Source organism: Diplotaxodon limnothrissa, linkage group LG10, assembly GCF_057381915.1.
Source record: "Diplotaxodon limnothrissa isolate DT_005_m linkage group LG10, D_limnothrissa_male_GT1.1, whole genome shotgun sequence".
NCBI lineage: Eukaryota > Metazoa > Chordata > Actinopteri > Cichliformes > Cichlidae > Diplotaxodon > Diplotaxodon limnothrissa.
The window spans coordinates 17,940,153-17,959,693 of NC_140605.1; the positions used below are offsets into that span (position 1 = coordinate 17,940,153).

At 38.0% G+C, this 19,541-nt stretch overlaps 2 protein-coding genes across 4 annotated transcripts in view; one reads left to right on the top strand and one right to left on the bottom strand.

Annotated features, from left to right (window-relative positions):
* slc7a1a (solute carrier family 7 member 1a) overlaps positions 1-19,541 on the top strand; it is a 34,313-nt gene that overhangs the window by 728 nt on the left and 14,044 nt on the right. The window contains exons 2-3 of one of the 3 annotated variants that reach the window (XM_085364516.1): positions 5,269-5,357; positions 8,216-8,299. The exons of 1 other annotated variant lie outside the window; for it this stretch is intronic. The gene's annotated coding sequence lies outside the window, so the exon portion shown is untranslated. The remainder of the gene's footprint in view (positions 1-5,268; positions 5,358-8,215; positions 8,300-19,541) is intronic. One more of the 3 variants, XM_085364514.1, reaches the window with a different exon arrangement.
* LOC146624232 (homeodomain-interacting protein kinase 1-like) lies at positions 1,662-17,438 on the bottom strand. The gene is made up of 9 exons (XM_085363419.1): positions 17,362-17,438; positions 3,554-3,773; positions 3,265-3,456; positions 2,977-3,158; positions 2,693-2,816; positions 2,458-2,577; positions 2,296-2,382; positions 1,961-2,147; positions 1,662-1,747 (listed from the first exon to the last, which is right to left on the bottom strand). Exons 1-9 carry the CDS (start codon positions 17,436-17,438, stop codon positions 1,662-1,664), a joined length of 1,275 nt encoding a protein of 424 aa, XP_085219545.1.

The window sequence follows — 19,541 nt, forward strand, 5'->3', positions numbered from 1 at the left end:
GTCCTCGATCGAGGACAGTAACAGTAGAAATTAAAATCACCGACGCCCCGATTTGACATTACTCCGATTTCCAGTTGTACAATAACCTTTTGTTTTCAGTACAGCTGTCCGGGAGTACATAGCTACTGTAAAGCTCATTTAAATTGCAATTTATAGACAAATTGCAGCAAGATTGTTGCTATCGTAAACCCCGTTTATTGACGAACTTCAGAGAGACAGCGTTTGATATTTTTGTAATTACTACAATAGTTACATTACTTATTTTCCCCAATTACTGTAGCAGGCTTTTGGCTTGAGAGTCTGGGTTGTTTCCCAGTGTCTCTCTCTCTCTCTCTCTCTCTCTCTCTCTCTCATACACACACACACACACACACACACACACACACACTTTTATTTTGAAGTCTACACCCCCACCCCCTTTCCCTCCCCTCACTATTTTCAGCAAAATGGCACCCACTGTCTCAAGGGTATGTATTTTATGAAAGAACCTCAAACTGACCTGTGGAAAACATTGCTAACCCTGTCATCATGATGCATTAGAATAATAAAAAAAAAAATGAAGCTGGTTCTTAAATTAGAGAAATCACAAGTTTATTGTTTTAATATTGTTCCACTTATTAGAAAATACAATAAAGAATAAGTACTTCATACAACAACATGTGAGTGAAAATAAAGTAATTCATTGGAAAAACAAATTTTAAATGGTCTAAGCCCCCTGACTATTGCAATGATGGCAACAGATTGCTTTTAATTATGACTTCTTCTTATAAGAGATTGGTACATATAACCTATCAGGTCTATTTTTCATGTTTTTTTTTTTTTTATTTCTTTTTTTTTGGTTTACTCCTGAGCAGAAATGTCTGTCTCCAGCATTTGTGCTCAGCCAGTGTCCCGTTGATCAGTCTCAATAGGGAAGATGTGATTAAAAGTGTGGATGCTGCAATCTCAAGAGTTCCATCTGGCACTCCTATGCAACCTCTCAACATAGTCTTCCCCATTGTTCATCTTTCTCTACATAATTTGCTTAGGGATTAATACAGTATTCTGATTCTTACTTTGTGGTGAGCTATAATTGTCCTACATCCAACAATGGAACCCTTTTTAAATCACAATGATCTTTCAGATTGGTCAGAGACTCTTACTCACATTGTCTAATCAGTCATTAAATTTTTTTTAAGACTCTGGTTTGATTTGGTGAGTCTTGCTAAGGACTTCACTGTGGTCCTAGACTTTGTGCAGGGGTGCAGTGTTTGGCTGGAGGGTGAGGACGGCATTGCTAAGCAGAATGGGTGGTCCTAGAGTAAAGACAGTGGAGTTTAGCTGCAAGGCCAGAAGGATATTGCTGCAAGGATGGGTAGTCCTGCAGTAAAGGCAGTGATACCGCACCTGGGTGCCGTGCTGAGCTAGGGAGCAAAGTGTTTATTGTTGGGGAGGGTGTGTGGTCGTAAAGTAGAGCCAGTGGCGCACAGTTGGAGAGCGAGGATGATCGTGCTGGTGAGGACAGATGGTCCTGAAGCAACAGCAGTGGTGTAACACGGGAAGGCAAGGATGATTTTGCTGAGCAAGGTGGGTTGTTCTGGAATAAGGGCTGTAGCGCATAGATGGAGGGCGAGGATGATTTTGCAGAGGAGGACAGGTGGTCCTAGAGTGAGAATGGCGCCTCACTTGGATGCTGTGCTCAGCTCGAGGGCAAGGTTGGTTTTGCTGGGTAGCATGGCTGGTCCTGGAGGATGGTTGCTGCAGAGACCTGCACACAGGTACCACCAGTCGTTACTGACAGATGCTCATCTTCTGAAAGCAAGAGTTAACACTGCAAAACAATCAAGCCATGTACCAAATTATTGACTCACTCATCTGAATACAACATTTTCCACATAAAGCGAGATACAGAACATATGCTCACAGTGGAAATGTGTTGTATGTGGAGAACCAGTGTTTCAAAAGAGAAGTAATATCTTACTCGAAGCTGTAGGGGTACAGCGCGATATGTGGCGCAGTGTTGTGAAGTCGTGCTGCAGCACCTGACTGGGCGTCATCCGTCTTTCAGGATCAAGCTGAAGCATTCCTTTAAGCAGCTCGATAAACACCAGCAGATCACAGATTTCTGCGGATTTACTGGTATAATTTTGATGACGTGTGAACCAGAGCTGAAACATCAAAGAAAGAAAAGGCCCCTAAAAACTCTGAATTTTAAGTTGTTTCTTTTTGGGAGTTTTGTTTAAATATTTATTCTATAAATAAAATCTATATTTAGTTTTAAACATACAAAATAGAACAGTCAAGAAGTACACCTACATTTTTAAGGTCATCAAGAGAGGTCAACTTCATCATCCTTTTCTCAGTGAACTTAATCCCTGTCTCACTGACAAACTGCTCAGGTGTCTGAAAAAACAGGAAACTCATCAACACTGATAAATTGTAAATTTGTAAAGTAAAAAATTGTAAAGTACTAAGAACCTTGAGTTTCCACGTGCTGGTGGTGAAATACAACTGCGTGTCGAAATAAAAGGCAGTCTTGAGCCCACTGTTGAGGATCTTGCCTGGAGGCTGGCCCTGAGTCTCCACTATGTACCTCATCTGGAAATACAGACCAATTGGTCAAATTCAGAGTCCAACAACTTTAACATAATGTGTTGTAATCCTTTAAATAAAGCTTTAAGTTCTTCAAAGGAGAAGCGCTAGTTATACTTACCACCTCATATTCATTCTCACCAGGGTAGAGCATGGAGCCAAGGTACAGATTAGCAGCAATGCAGCCCAGAGACCATACATCTATGGCCTCTGTAAATGGAGCCCCGAGAATAATCTCTGGGGACCTGATTTAGGACAAACAGGAAAAACAGCAACTGTCAATTATTAACAACAAAAGTGACAACTGGATTAGTTATACAGCCAAGAAGCCCATCACAGAAACAGCAGGGGAGTATCCAGTATTGACCTTTAAGAGAAAAAGCCACTTTGGTTACAGCTACTAACCGGTATGAACGGGACTGAATGCAAGAGCCCATCAAGGCAGCGGAGGTTTCACATGCCAAGCTAAAGTCAATCACTTTGACCCTATAAGGTTGTTTCTGATGGTTGACAAGCATCACATTTTCCAGCTTGAGGTCTGCATGTATCAAACGTACAGACTTCAAATGATCCAGTGCTTTCGCAATCTAAAAAACCCCCCCCAAAAAAACAAAAAACCACACACCTTTGTATTAATGTAATCAGCATCCATCTGAAAAACTTTATTTATGTAGAGAATACAGTTAAACACACCTGCTGGGTGATGGCTCTAACTGAGTTTAGAGCGAGTGGTCGGAATTGTCTTTCCTTCATGAATTCATAAAGGTTCTTGTCCAAAAGCTCGAATTCGAGACATAATTTTTGCCCATCGGTAAGAACGTTGTAAAACTGAACCAAGTTATACCTTTCAGATTTGTACAACTTTAACTTCAGCAGGGCAGCCACCTGGCAACATATGAGTTTTAGCTTCAAGTAAATATTTTAGAGGAATTTCTTCAAATACAATTGTTGGATTAACTGCATCAAGCCAAGTCTTTCCTACCTCCAAGTTTGCCAGTCCATTTCTGAAGCAATCAGTCTTAACTATTTTGATGGCTACGCTCTTCATGTCATTGAGCCTAATGAATTTTCCAACCGTGCCATAGGCTCCTTCTCCCAGGGTAGTTATCATCTGGTACCATGAAGCTCCAGTTAAGTGCCAGCCTATGGGAAGTAATCGGTTGATCTGGGCAATTTTATGGGCATCTCTGGCATCATAACACCTAAAAAGAAAAAAACGTTATAAAGGAAAAAAAATCCTAAAAAACGAACAAACAAAAATTTAAAAAGTAATTTAAAACTTCATTTCTTACAATGTAGACAAATTTTCATAATAACAGCAGGTGATATTAGAGGAAAAAGTGAAACAAAGCATTGTGATTGTAAACCGATCATCTGCTGTCATGAGCTAGTTAACCAGAAAGCAAACTAAATACTTGGCAAGTTAATGTCCTTGATTTATCTCAGTAGTTTCACCTTAAAAATTACTTTGATGAATATCGAGTGAACAAGTTCTGCATACTACAGTGCTTGGAGTTTTTTAGTACTGAAATGGAAAGGTTTGGTGAAGCTGTTTTTTTAGGTCACAAGTCAGGGGTCTGACTGGACTTCAATAAATAAGTCTTACAGTTAACGTTATTTTGACCTGTCACAAATATTGATTTGGTGATGTCTAAAGGTTCATTCTTGGAGAGTACAAAACTTCAAACATTAGCCATTTCAAATGAGAGAAGACAGTTTTTACCTATAAAACAAATTAGAGCCACAGAGCCGAGCTCATTTGTCCCAGGTGAAACTCATGCACCTAATTACCCTCCAGTTATCTCCTGCAGAATAAAGCATGGCACAAAATCCAAAAGATAGAGATCTAGTATCCATGCAACATCACAAACCACACCTTCAAAGTGTAGGGGCTCTGAAAGCGAGTCTCATACGAGATACATTTCAATCCAGCATTATGTTTCATTTTATGTTCTTATTAAAAACCTTATTAATATTATAACAGGTGCATTAAGTACTGACAGCCAAATAATTTTAAGAGCTGATTTGCACATGTAAAGTTACATTAAGGGTTGCCTTACATTAAGGGTGCAGACGCATTATAAGCCTGCATGTGGCCTGCATGCACTAGGTCAGGGGTGTCGAACTGCAGTCCTCAAGTCATTCTTTGTTGACAATAAACTTATTTGAATATTTATTAGGACTGCCACTAATGATTATTTTTATTATAGATTAATCCACTTATTTTTTTTCCATTGATTGAATGTTTTGCACAAGCCATAATCCAAAGTTGTAAAGGCCTTAGCAACTTTAGCTGACCAACATTTCCTTGATTGCCCTATTAGATTTATTACCTTATTAGATTCACAAGAACAACCAAGAAACTTGCTAACACTTAAAACACAAGCCCATAGGAGCAGTAGACAATGCATCTTTTGGAGAAATTGCAATGGGATGTTGCTACTTCCAGAGTTGGTCTGTGGCTTAGTGCTAAGAAGCCAGACAGAAAATGGGAGGGAGAGAAGTTTGTTCTTATATCATAAAATGTTAAAAACAATTAAATTTTGTTTTTAAAATCTGGAACATTCAAGTATGCTAAAGTGTACTTAGTATATCATTTAGGCAGACTTTAAGATTAAAGCCTACTGGTTACACTGTAACTAACACTATGATATTTTAAATGGAGGTTTGTTAAAGTTGCTGCTTGTGTGATTATAGATGCAGTGAGAGTCATGTTTCCCTTGCCGCCATATGTCATGACATCTTAAAACCTTCAACCTGAAAGTAGACAGAGGACGTTCAAGAAGGTGAGCTGCTGTTCTTGTTGTTATTCTACTGCTGCTTCACATAAAGAAAATACATTTTATTAGTGGACTCAATGATACTTTATGGTCAGACCTTGTCTTTGTTAGACACGGGAAGCCAAACTAGATTAATCAATAAAGTACATCTAGCAACAGTCCAAAACGGTGGCGTTAGACGCTGCTCAACTGCAGGATGAGATCCTCTCTTTTTTCAGTGACCAAGCTAGCAAACCAACTTGTAAGTCAAACATTAGCTGGGAGGGCCTGAAGTAGCTGGGGAACAGTGACCACACTGAACCTAGGTATTTAATGAATGCAAAGTTTCATCAGTAAAAGCAAACATGCTATAAGGAATATCTAACTTTTATTGGGGTGGCTGCCGCTCAGGAGAAGCAGTTCATCCTCTAATGGGAATATTGGTGGTCCGATTCTTGGCTGCTCCAGTCTGCACGCCAAAGCGTTTTAGGTAGAACGCAGTTAAGCTTATATAAGAAACAGTCCATTTACCATTTATAGAGCTATCTACACTTTGGTCAGATACATTTTTAGAAATTTCTGTTTAATTCTGGAAGGATGACAGATTTTAATATTGATAAGATGAGTCACTACTAACGAATCCAAAATAGATCCGGTCCAGATGGGGCTGATTATTTGATCCTTATCTGTTCTGCGTCCATCCTGATGTGCAGGTGGACTGTGATCTGGACCTGGTTTGCAGATCCACTACAGAGCCTATGATATCTCTAGGTTGGATCTGAGCCAGGGTCATTTTGCTATTTAAAAGTAGCCTAAACCCAGGATTGAGAAGGTCTTGAACCCGAATGTGTCGTGTGGCCTTGGTGGAGTTTCGGCAATCTAAATTAGAGTGAAAGCAGAAAGTGGCCACTAACATCTGACTGCAAACCATAAGTAGGAGTAAAGTAAAGGTGTTGTGCAGTAAGTACCGTAATGGAAAACATAACACATCTTCAAACTGATTCAGATCCTGCTTTGGTTAGTATGAAAGTGTTAAGAGTTAAATACTTGTCTCCTAATTGGATACTGACTTGTCAAGTCGACATTTTATTCTTTTTTCTGCAAAAAACAAAACAAAACTCAAATAAAGTGGAATATCTATTGTTTTGCTATTACCACAATGAGTTTTTTGTATTTATGCTTATATTCTTGAGAAAAATAGAGAGGCTCATTATACAGTAACATATAATCGACAAGAGTTCATGTTATAAAGGCATTTAAAGAAAGAGTAATCTGACCTTTCAGATCTAGACCATTGCAGCTCAGACCAGCTCGAGTCAGTCTAACTTTAGCACCCCTGAATGTGGGTCACTAGTGGTGAAGTTGCTGACTGTGTTAGTCTATCTGCAACCCCTACACACTTAAATAAGTGTGTGTGTCTGTGTGTTTGTTTGTATGTGTGTGTGTGTGTGTGTGTGTGTGTGTGTGTGTAAGCTTTCCAGGATCACTGAGATTATGGAGGCTTCCGCACCATGAAGGGCTTATTCATATTTCCTCATTACTGTGTCTCTACCTGATTTGTGGCTTCTATTTATACCCATCACAGTTATGAGTAACACACTCAGACATTGTGTGTTCCTGCTTTTGGAATTGATTTGTTGCTGAAATAGGAATGCTAAGAATAAGATTCCAGGTAGAAGGTTTGTATTGAGTGGGTAGGGATTTATGAAACCTGTAACTTTTCGTTCTTCGTAATAACCAGAATACTTTTTATGCTTTAACTCTGAATATTTTAGAGTTCCACTTTTTCCTGGAGTAATCTACAGAGTAATAATCTGCTATGAGTGGAATTAAGTTCATTGTAAAATGTTGATGAAAGAAATCTTTTGGTCAATGTAACATAACCTAACAGTTAAACATATGCTCTTGAAGTTCTCGACGATATGTTACTGCATATGATCTTGGTGGTGAGTTCACTCACTTTACATTGTGTCAAGTGTATTTCTTTCTTGGCATATATTTATATTTGTCACAGTCTCTGCTGCGCTCTTGGCCAGGTTTATATATAAAAATCAATATATATCACAAGTATACACAAATATAGTACTTTGAAATATAAAGTTACATTTTTGCTTATTAGGTCAAAAGTGCAGTCGTGCTTTTCTGGGTTTTTTTTTCATCTTTGGCAACAAAAACTCTGCAACTATAAGTTGACTAGCCAATCACAATGAAATAAGTCACGCTTTACACTGAAACAGTATCACTTTCAGAGTTCTGTAGCTTTTTATTGACCACCACCAGTCATAAAAGTGATTCCAGAGATGTCAATAAATACAGCCTTCTTTTTATTTCCTTTTAATTTTGTGCAAAAACAGCATGAACTATTCCTGACCTGACCTAAAAAACATTAGTATTTTTTAACTGCGTCAGGAAAGAGGAGAAAGAGTAGAAGTATTATTAGTTATTACCAGCCAGCCTGGCATGTTGCCAGCCTCTTTTTTTCTTTCTCGCAAGTATAGTTTCACTTTAGTTTGACTTTAAAACAATATGTCCACCAAAACAACCTGTTTAAGGAGTTACTACCTGATGCCCAGGTGCTGCCCATTTCCTTCTTTTACTTATTAACAGTTGACTTGCTTCTGATATTTTTCCAACTTGTTTGAACATAAAATCATTCAGCTGCTACTGAAAAACCACAATTCCCACACCCTAATTTTCCAGGAGTAAGTCATTTCAATTCACTTAATATCTCTGATGTTGCTTTGTCAATTTCTATTACTTATAATAGCAATAACATTCTGAATTTTTAATGCAGGATAAGAACTTTAGAGTTTATCATAATGCAGAGACCTACTCGTCTCTGCATTATGAGTACTTACTTTGATATTGTATGTGCCCTCTGTTAGGAAAGTATGGGGAGTAGGACTGTTAAGAAAATGGGGGAACTGTCATGATCCCTGCATTTTGGACCCCACGTTTGACATTGTGAGGTAATGTTTCCTTTGTATTTTTAAAAGGACAAAATATTTCAAAAGAAAAGTTTTGTTTCTTTTGTAATATTGCTTCCCTTGTGGCCTTAGATATATTTAGTTCATCATTTTCAACTAAGTATTGGTCCCTTTATAGTTAATATATAGTGTACTATTTGTTGAATGGCTGCTTTCATTTAATTCCCTGTGTTTACAAGTTTAAAAGCTTTGTCTATTTTCTGTGGCTCTTTTCGATTATCTTCTTAAGACTTATTGTATTCCTCTGAGTCTTTGGTTCGTCTTAGTTGTAGTTACTGTTTACACTGGGTTAGTACCCTGTTGTGTTCCTTGGTGTACTGATCTGCATTGCCCTGCATCTTTATGCGTTCCTCTGTCTTGTCTTTCTCTCCACCCTTATGCCAAGTTAACCTTTGCTTCCATTCAGTTGTGTCTTTCTGTTTTATTTTCTGTTGTTCTCTGTGTCTTCTGTTTTGTTTACTTCACCAGCCTGATAATGTCTATAGTAACAACATTTTTATACCTTTTACTTTTTACATTAAAGCAGATTTTTTTGTTTGAGTCATTCCTGTTTCCTGAGTCCTGCATTTGGGTCCGCCCTCTCACATGGTAAAATCCATGCTGGCTATTTTTCATCTTCTTTTCTTTTTCTTTCTTTTTTTTTTTACAAGTGTTTAGATTAACTTCAAGTTTGACTTACTTACATAACATTCTGTTGCTTTTGGCTTAAATTGATCTGAAAAACTAATATACTAGAAATTTGATTTGACTCAAATAAGAGGCCTAGATTTTTGGTAATGCTGACAAGTGTTGTGGAAACATTTTATGTCTTTATGAAACATTTGGATCTGACACAGTGGCTAACTGTTACTGATACTGTATTACTCATCTTGTTCTTTGTTTGTCCATAGAGGTGGTGCCACCTATCAATACACATTGTTCAGTTACAACTGACAAGGTTTACGGGTTCAAGGTGACCCTGTGGGGCATACCACCTCTATCTTGGTTAGCCAATAAGAAACACAACATGTTACCGTGTGGAACTGAAGATGATACCAAGATATTGCTGCAAATATAAGTAATCAGATAACACAGGTAAAATAAAATCAACACATAATTTTCAGAACTTCTCTGAGTTGCTTTGTCACAGTGTGGCCGGGTACTTATTCTAGCTCTTAAAACATTCATGTGTGATGTATGCATAACTACAACTTGAATCACAACTATAGTCTGTTGTAGTACCTGCTCATCCCTAAGGTTACATTCTTGCCCTCATCTCAGCCCAGAGGCCCTAGATGTAGAGGACAAATTTATATCAAACCACAAGCTCGATGTTTTTAATGGATCTCTTTTGTTCACACTTTTAAAATTTCACCCTCACCTTTTAACCTCCCTCAGTAATCATTGTGTGTCGCTAAACTGAAATGGAGAAAGCATAACACCAACTCCTGCTAATTAGTTCATTTAGTTCAGGAATGGAGAAAGTTGAAAGGCAAATGAACACTAATTAAAAATGAGACAGCCTTCTCTACTTTATATGAATTTATAAAATAAACTACCAAAAAGCAGTTAAAGCTGCAAGATAAATAAGTATAATTCTTTTATATCATGTCATTTGTTCTCCAAGGAAGAAGTTTAAACCAGAAAATGACTGGTGCAGGGACTTGCACCGATATATTTCTACTTTAAGGAAATATAACACTGGGTACAAAACGTTAATCATTATCCTGCGGTCAGAATAGTTTCTCAGCTTAAGTTTTGCTTGTGCTATAGATATGTCAACCCAGTTTTTAAAGAGATACTATCTGCTGTTGCTCATTTATTTCTTTTACTTATTAACAGTTGGTTTGCTACTTGGTATTTTTTGCAGCTGGTAGTAAACTGAAAAATCATTCAGTTGTTACTGAGAACGCTTTTTGTGCGCTTTTAAAGCATTAGATTTAAAGTTAAAATAATATTGTTGTAAATCCATCCATACTGACATGAGGTTTTGTGTTTTTACTTTGCTGTTCATTCACCTCAAAACGACGCCTCTGTTATACCACATGCTGACAATATTTCAAATGCACAGCCTAATAATGCATAGACATTCATGTTTGTGTTATTGACACAGACATGAATGATCAGCATCGTTTATTGACCTGACTAACCTTTTTCATGTTTGTTTCATTTCATTTCCACTTTATTTGTCAGGGGCCATGTACAAACAAAAGAAAAACTTTAATCTCCTAAGAGAAAAGGTTGTACCAGATTTAGCTACTAGCTTTACTATCTGCAGCCTGTGGGCAGCACAAATAGAAGAACTTTGAATAATATCTTTGGCTTAATAAACCAAGTCTCTTGGTTTTTTTTAGCAGGATGCTTCAGCCCTGTGCACATCACAATTCATCCTGCTGCTTCTATTGGCAGTCACATCATTAATACACACTTGCAGCTGGCAGCCGTAAATGCACATGCCATAGCATTGCTTCCATAATAAGCAGACAACCAGAAGAGGATGGATGAAGGAGATGGATAGATGAATGTGTGGCCTCTTTTACATGTTTTCTAGCAAAGTCTAACTTGCCCATCTTTAGGCTAATGTCTAATTATGACCTTCTCCCTTGCCCACACAGGTCTTTCAACTTTTAGCATATCAGAAATTCCAGTGAACAGCTGCCAAATACAAGTCCAACTATTTCCTTATTATTGCAATGAAATATCGAGAGAATAAGCCTCACACAGCCAACCACTAATCAGTCAATTACCTTTGATCCTCTGGAAACAGCAAATCATCCATAAAATGGCTATAATTTACTCGTTATATGTTTTTTTAAAATGTATGTTTCTTATCTTTTTGACTTGGAAGTTAACTGGAGCAGTTGTGCCCTCCAAAATTGCAGACTACCAATTTCCAGACACGTGAATTTCTGGTTATTGATTTCAACAGTTCTCAGGTGTGTGACTTAATCATCTAGTGTAGTTTAAGCCAGAAGGTTATAGCATCATAGTAATGGCTGATAGTAATGAGCAGGCGGGGCTGCGTGTTTGCACCTCTATCTCCTCCTCCATCTCCATGCGTTAAATAGAGTAACCCCGAAACTCCTCACTGCATCCAAAGATCAAACTTTCACCATTGTGGGAGACTGCGTTGTGGGGTTCTACAGCTTCATCTTATTAGGCTTTGCAGGGAAGCATCCAATACCTTAGATACATTTTGCCCAGCTGCTGCATTAAGGTAAAATACTACTGTTGTAATGTTATCATTTCTGTGTCACAAATGCAGGAAAGTGATCAAGTACTACCGAACTGATAACTTAGTAGTACTGTACCCCAGCTTGGAATGATTTTCTGGGGGAGAAATGTGTTTTCCTACATAAAATTAGGAGCACCCAGTGGTCTCTCTACAACCATTTAGAATTTCCTTTTTCCTGCACTTGTATCCTACTGAAAGAAGTTTGTTTTAATGCAACACTACAATAATGAGCTACTTAAAGCACATGGTCAGTAGCCAAAACTATTAAAAATGAATAATAAATCCTGGAAACTGCTAGATCTGAATCTATCGGAGCTGCAATTGAACTTATCCAACAATGGCCTGTAATGTATGTAGGAAAAAGGGTGGCTGTAAGACTTGAAGTACTGTTTTGTACTGTAAAACCACAGGTGGTGGTGAAAGCAAAGGCACTGCAATGAGAATGAGAAAAATACCTCATCCTAAGGTGTTAAATCCCATCCCATTTAAGTCAATATGAAAACTTTCTGAAACTTTAAGGCTGTCATGTCAACAAGGAAATCCAATCTCTCACATGCACAGTACTGTTTGCTATTACTGCAGTGAGTTCGTTTTATATTTACACTTGTTTCCTCTAGAAAAGGGCATATGTTCATTATCTAGATAGCTTCAGCTCAGACCAGCATGAGCTCACATTTTCCCTAAACAATGTGTAGCTTCTGTTTATACCATCACAGTTAAGATGAAGCAAGTTGCAACTGGATTTTGACTTTGACTTATCAAAGCAGTGTGAAAAATATAAGCAAGTCCAGCTTTAGTAAATATGTGTATAAATGGTTATTAAGATATCGAGTACCACCAGAGGCGGGCGATGGTGATACCGATAATGACGTATCACAATAATGGCAAAACAGAACACACACACACATATATAAATAAATAAATACATACATTTATTATATGCCTGTGTGCGCATGTGCATGTTTGAGTTTGTGTGTCTGTGTGGGTGTGTAGGTCATTCACTGTCCCTTAGGTGGTGGCATGTTGACATATATCAGGCAGCCAGTCATGCCCTGTGTCCTTCTCCTGGGAATATACTTTTATTTTGAAATGTTGCTTAGCTCGTGGAAATTTGGAATTACAGAAGTGAAGTGGTTTAAGTAAGTGTTCCTTACTTCATTGAATGACTTCCAATCTAGGAGGAAATGTGTCTTTGTTTCAAACTGACCAGTCAAACACTGATCGCATGTTCTGTGTCCTTGCGTTAAGAGCTGTCTCTACTTTCTATTTCTGACTGTTTTTCTTACATACATTTATTTGCATTTTGTTATAATTAGCTGGCTGGTGTTTGGAAAGCAGTGTTTTTGTGAGATCAGTCAGGCTCATTCTTTGGGTTTAGAGGGCTTTAGAATGAAGTGTGTCTTAGGAGCTGGACTTATGGTGATCAAAAATGTTTTACTTTATTTAATTCAGTCTAATTATCAGTGGGTGTCTTCCTAATTCTGCTGGACAGGCATCACTTAGTGCTTTTCTGTGTATGCATAAAATGTATCTGTAGAATTCTGCATTTAGTGATTATGTTGGGTGTTTATTTGAACAGATTATAGCTCTGATGGCTGAGTGAACCCTGTACTTCAAACGGTACAGTGCACACCATAACATTATCAAATGTTTCAAGGCAGATTTTCATTGGAATTTGCTCTAATTTAAATGAGAGCTTTCTCTTTTTGCTTTATTCCCTCTCTCACACGCACACAGCTAACCAAGTCTTCACTCTAAAGTTTCTTGTGCTATCTAGAGAGACTATAAAAACAAAAACTATATTGTTTTTAATAAAATTAGATGTGGAAAAGATGACTTTAACTTTAACTTTCCTACTTTGACTTTATTTTTAAACTGAGGTTCTTATGTTGTTGTAGCCAGCTGTGAGGTCCGTTTTAAAATGCGGACAGTGACCAGTTCAATCGTTCACAGTTAGCCGTCTGTTTTTTTATATTGTCTTTATTTTAGTATAACTAGTTTAGCTTAGTATACAGATACAGCCACTCAATATTGCTGCTTTCAGTCCGATGATTTTCTCAGTATTATTTTTATAAAGGTCTTTGCCTTATAATTGTTTTGTACCTTAGGGTGGAATGTTTCTTCAAGTTCTGTTTTAACCTTGCAACCATCCAAATCCAAGTGTATTCCACCTGTGTTAACTTGATAGGTGTGTGTAGGTGTGTAACTCTTATCAGCTGTTTAGGCTGTTTATGAGGGCTGGGCTGGGTCTTTGAAAATGTGAGCAAACAAACAAAGCAACCTCATGGTGCCTTCCTGAAAGCGGGGCATTAGAAGACTGGCAAAAAATGGAGTCTATACTACTATGTGAATTCCATATATTTAAGATTTTCCCACTTGATAGTGAGCTTTTGTTCTTTCTGTTGAAACCTTCAATTTGTTTCAAGGAGAGCAGCACATGCTCTCACAGTTACCACAAGAGTAAAAAAAACCTGACTTTCTGATGTCGGGGGTTTCATGAACGCTGCGCTGAAAACTGTTTCTGTGACTGACCTTCTCTGACCTTAATACACTAAACAGGCATGTTCTGGTTTGTCAGATCATTGCAAGTTGAAATGACTTCTGCATCGTTTTGGGTTACACTCTGGTATAAATCTACCATGATGTTACAAAGTTTGCAAATGTATTAACAACAGTAACGAACTCTGGACTGCATACTTTTAAAATGGGATTTTTACAGTAATGTAAGTAATCTAAAAATCGTTTTTGATTAATTTTATTGAAGGACAAAACACATAATTGGCATTGAATAAGAAGGCTTCACAGACAGGCAGAGCTGGGGGGAGGGTGGGGTGCTGCTTGTCTGTTTCACATCATTAAGTGGTGACGATATGCAAATGAAGCACGGCAGCTTAACAACAAGCACTAAAATGAGAAAAGCAAAAATCCCTCCCTATAGTTCGGGAAAATACAAAGAAGGTGACTGTTTTTATAACAGTGTTCTATAAATACTTTCTATCAATGATTCCTGGAACACCGTTTACAAGTTTTAAAATCACAACCAGCACTGACAGGATATTTGCGTGGGGTTTGGAAGTTGCTGCCCTTCTGTGGGGGTTCAGAGAGCTGTTTGATGAATCACCTAATGTGTGACAAAGGAATCTGCTGTGATGCTAATGTCGGTCTGCCCTCTGCCTACCTGTCTGTAAAAGTTGTTAAAATTACCGCAGTGATTTATCAGAAATGTGCAGAGTGTGGAAGGAGAATTAAAAGAAAAACAGGTGGTTAACAGCGAGCAATTTACTGCATTTAAAAATGATGCAATGGCCTGCATTTGTATAGCGCTTTTCTAGTCCATAGGACCCCAAAGCGCTTTACACTACATTCAGTCATTCACCCATTCACACACACATTCACACACTGGCAAGCTACATTGTAGCCACAGCTGCCCTGGGGCGCACTGACAGAGGCGAGGCTGCCGGACACTGCCGCTACCAGGCCCTCTGACCACCACCAGTAGGCAAACATGGGGTTAGTATCTTGCCCAAGGATATTTGACATGCAGCCAGGATGCAGCCTGGGATCGAACCACCGACCTTCTGATTAGTGGCTGACCTGCTCTGCCACCTGAGCTACAGCAATCCATATATTATAAGACTACATAACTAGCTAATATATGTAATTATTATTGTACCACATCTAAAATACGCTCTTCTCTGACAGGACCAACCAGTAATCAGTTTGCATTTATATTTTGCATTGATACATGTGTAGAAAGCTGGAAGTGAATCAACTTCCATTAGTGCCCCCTGGTGGATGTACAAGACATTACCACTGGTTTTCATAAATGCTGCTTGGGACAGGTCATGGTCCTGTCAGGAATGAGGCGGGCATTTGAAGTGGCTGTATCTGTTACTAATACCACATCCAACTTTCATTTGTAGCTTTTATCTTAATTTCTTCTCCTACAATAATTTAATTATTTCCACGTGTTAGGTATTGTGTTGTTTGTTGTACCCTCTGTTTGTTAGGAGGTTCTCAAATATATTTTACCTTCACGATCTGTACCGAAATAACTTGTAAAATGAATAAAACCTCTTAAATTAACTCAATCTTAAATAGGTACTTATTTTGTTAAATCTAACTGAAAGTTAACAGGTTACATTTTTTCAAGAAAGGATTTCTTTGACATTACTTCTGTTGTTGCAGGACAGGTTAAATATTTTCCCTGTGGGATACTGGTAAAACAGTACTGAGTATTTTCCTGGGTATCTGAGATATGCATCAACAAGTTCACTTCTGAATGATTTAAAAAAAAAACACACACACACTCATAAACAAAAGGAAGGTTTTGGAGTGGTCTAGTCAAATTCTTACATCACAATGAGATGCTATGGTGAGACCTTAAACAGGCTGTTTATACAGGAAAAGCCTCCATCATAGCTAACTCAAAATCAATTCTGCAAAGACGAGTGGCCGAAATTCCTCGACAGTGAAGTTATTATTATTTCACGTTAGAGCAGTTGATAGTTGATTGCAATTCCTGTTGCCAAGTGTGGAGCAACCAGTTAGTTTTTTACAATTACTGTTTTACAGGAAGCAAATTCTGGATATTTTTGGCTCTTAATAAATTAAATAATCTTTTAAAAACTGCAATTTGCATTTATTTTGGGGGGTTTTTTGTCATATAATAATAAAATTTGTTTGATGGTCTGAGAAATCAGAAAAGGGCCAATACTTTGTCATAGCACTGTCCATGTGTACACACATACAAAGGTACCCTGTACTTGTACAAAGTGATCTCAAACCTTTCTTTTTTGCATTGAATCATCAAAAAAGGATTTAAAAAAAAAAAAAAACCTTCACCACCTTGCACTACATTTAACAAACTTAAACATTAAAAAAAAATATTTAAAAAACCTGTCTTTTTTGTACCTGATGTGCTTGTGACAAAAAAGCGCATCAGGTACCACTAAGAATGTTCATTTATTCACCATTATTGTTTAAGGGAGCCACATATTTCTATTCTTTAGTAATACTAGGATTTTGATGATGGAGCCGAACTTAAAATCTGGAGCTTCAGCAGGAGGGAGAGACAACCCCGATCGTGGTTCTTCACGCAGCCTGTTTTACATGCAGCCAAATCCACTTGTTCAGCGAGCTGATTGGTTATCAGACTTTTAGACAGAATAGACAGAATGTCTACAGAAATTTTGACACCTGGAAAAGCTATATTTTCCCCGCTGTGCGCGCACACAGAGACATTTTCAAGTTACTTCCCTCGATCAGCCCTATTATATATAATTATCGAAATGTTTGTCTAAAATGCACTCGTTAATGTTACTTTGTAATGGTGCTAGATTAATGTCCGAATATAACATCCAAAAACCTGACGTTAATACTGCCCACAGCCTCACACAGCCTGGTGCGCATTTACGCACATGGCCTAAAACCCCTGTCTTAATTGAACTGCGGATAACTCGAGATGTGACGTTAAATAATTTTTTCTGTCTTTCCACACATACAGGCCAGCTGGTAGACACTGACTTCAGGTTTAAATAGTGAAATAGTATTTTTTTTAAACAAACTTTTCCTCCTCCTTGTATATAAATGATTCTATTAACAGCTATCACGAAAAACTTCCTCCAGCCATGTGCGCATTTTTGCGATTGCAGCAAACGGAATGCCGATGCGGCAACATACCGGGTCAGACATCGTGTTAACAATGAACTATTAAAATGTCAATAGAGAAGAGAGGCGAGCATCAGGGAAGCTGAAGGAACTGCCCGTGAGATGCTTTTTTAACGGAGGAGACAAACAGAGGAGGGAGGGAGAGAGATGGCACGCTTACCTTCTTGAAGAAGGTTGTTGCCCGTTGTTGGCAGGTGGTGGTCCAGGGAAACCCCGCTCAGTTGGCAGCTCAGCCATTGCCTTTACTGTAGAGTAAATTTAGAGTAAATTATTTGATCCTCTTCAGTACACTGAAACATACACACTTGTCATGGAGTTTGCAACAGCTAGTTGATAACTCCAGTGGTATGGAAAAAAGTAGGTTCTTAAATTTGCTCTCAAAAACTTACTGAAGCTACAGATGTCAGTTTAGAAAATTTACCTTGTTTGTCTCCAGTCCTCCCAAACACTTCTTCCAGAGCTGCCTTTCTAGTTCTAATCAAACCTGCCGCTTTAGCAGATTCAGCTGATGGAGAAAGGCGTGCAGGAAGCCGAGATTTCAGAAGAGGGACCCTGTCTTTTACGCAGCTCCATGCGCCGCCCCTGTCTACGTTTGTGCGAAATAAAGCTTCTTCATTGGCGCAACTGTGCACAATTAGCATACATGTCAATAAATGAAGGCTGATATTGTTTCATGCAAACATTTGCATGGTTAAAATACAGTCAAACAACTAGTTGTAGCTAGTTTTATACATGTAGTTAGCAGCCTGTGCGCTTAAGATGTTATCGCTAACGGCTATGGAAAACAACAGCAGACCTGCTGCAGTCTAACCTTTGCAAAGCTAATGCTACTAAATTTAATACCAACACAGTCCCATAGTTAATGCTACGCTTTTTTTCCTCTACCACCTCTGTGTTAGCCCTCATCAAGCTGACAGCATTAACTTTATCCAGCATTGCTAGCGTTAGCTATTTCCACAGTGACATGCTACGTTCAGACAGAAATGTCTTTATTTTATCAGATAAAAGTTTCAAATTCATTAACAGAAGCCAGCACAGGAAACATTAGGCCTGTTGTTAATTCTTACCCACACTTATAGTTAGCTAGTAGTTTTAAAACAGAATAGCACAAAGTGTCCGATTTCGACCTTTGTAATATTTAAATCTAGTCTGGAATGTCTGGTCCCATATCTACACTTACATTTCTTCCTCCAATGAAATGAAGAAAACAGGAAAACAGATGACTAAATCAATAATCCATCCTCTTCCATGCTAATGCCCTTCACACTGGACTGAATGGATTCAGCACCTGTGCTCAGCCATTCACTGTACTGTACAGATGAATAGAAGCTGTCATTGTCAAAAATAAACCTATTTAGTTAAATCCTGTATTATTATTATCATCATCATCATCATCATCATCATCATTATTATTATTATTATTATTATTGACCTGACAAAGTGTGTCACTGATACAGTTTTTTTCTGTCTGTTTTTGTTACTTTGTTTAAAGGTGACTTGTGATTTAATTATCTCAGTTTACTTGGACTTCTTTATGGTAAAGCCAGTATGACTAAATTCAGCCACCAGTCTTCCTCAAAGTTGTGAGAGAGGTGTTGATTTTTATAAAAAGTGTGTTAAGTGTCCTTTGTTTCTCTTGGCAGTTTCTCTGCTTTTGGACTCTTTAGCTTGTCGTGCTTTTTAATATATCGATTTGCCGAAACAAAACCAAAAAACACAGCACATCATTTTCTGCACTTTTCTCTGTTACTCTGTCAATGGGTGTCAGGGTACTCATTCTAGCTGTTTAAACATTCACACGTGTTGTCCGTGTTGTCCTGACCTGATCAAAGTCTAGAGAACTTAGATGTAGAGGATACATTTCCATCAGACCACAAAGCTTTTTATTAAACTTCAGCCCATCTTTGTCTCTACCACTGACTTTACTGCAAATAAATTCAGTGATGCTCTTGTCAGTAAGTCTTTTCCTCTTACAACAGCCCTGCCGAATCCCAGTGAACTCCCAACCTCTTTCAATAATCATTGTCATGTAGCTGAACTGAAATGCAATGTTAAAACTCACTCTCTTCCCTGCACGACTAATTATCTAGATTACTTAACCCTTTATTGGGCAATTTTCAGCCTAAAAACACTATCCCTCTTATCTTGATCACTTAATGTTTTTGGAATTGAATTGTAATCAGAGATTATCTGAAAACATAGTAATCCTCACTCACTGCCAACTAAAAACACTGCCAGTTTCAAACCATTAATCATTCATAGACATCATGTCAGCAAGGTTGTTTTTTTTGGGGGGGGGGGCGGGTTAAACAGATACCAGTTGACTCTTTTACTTATAAA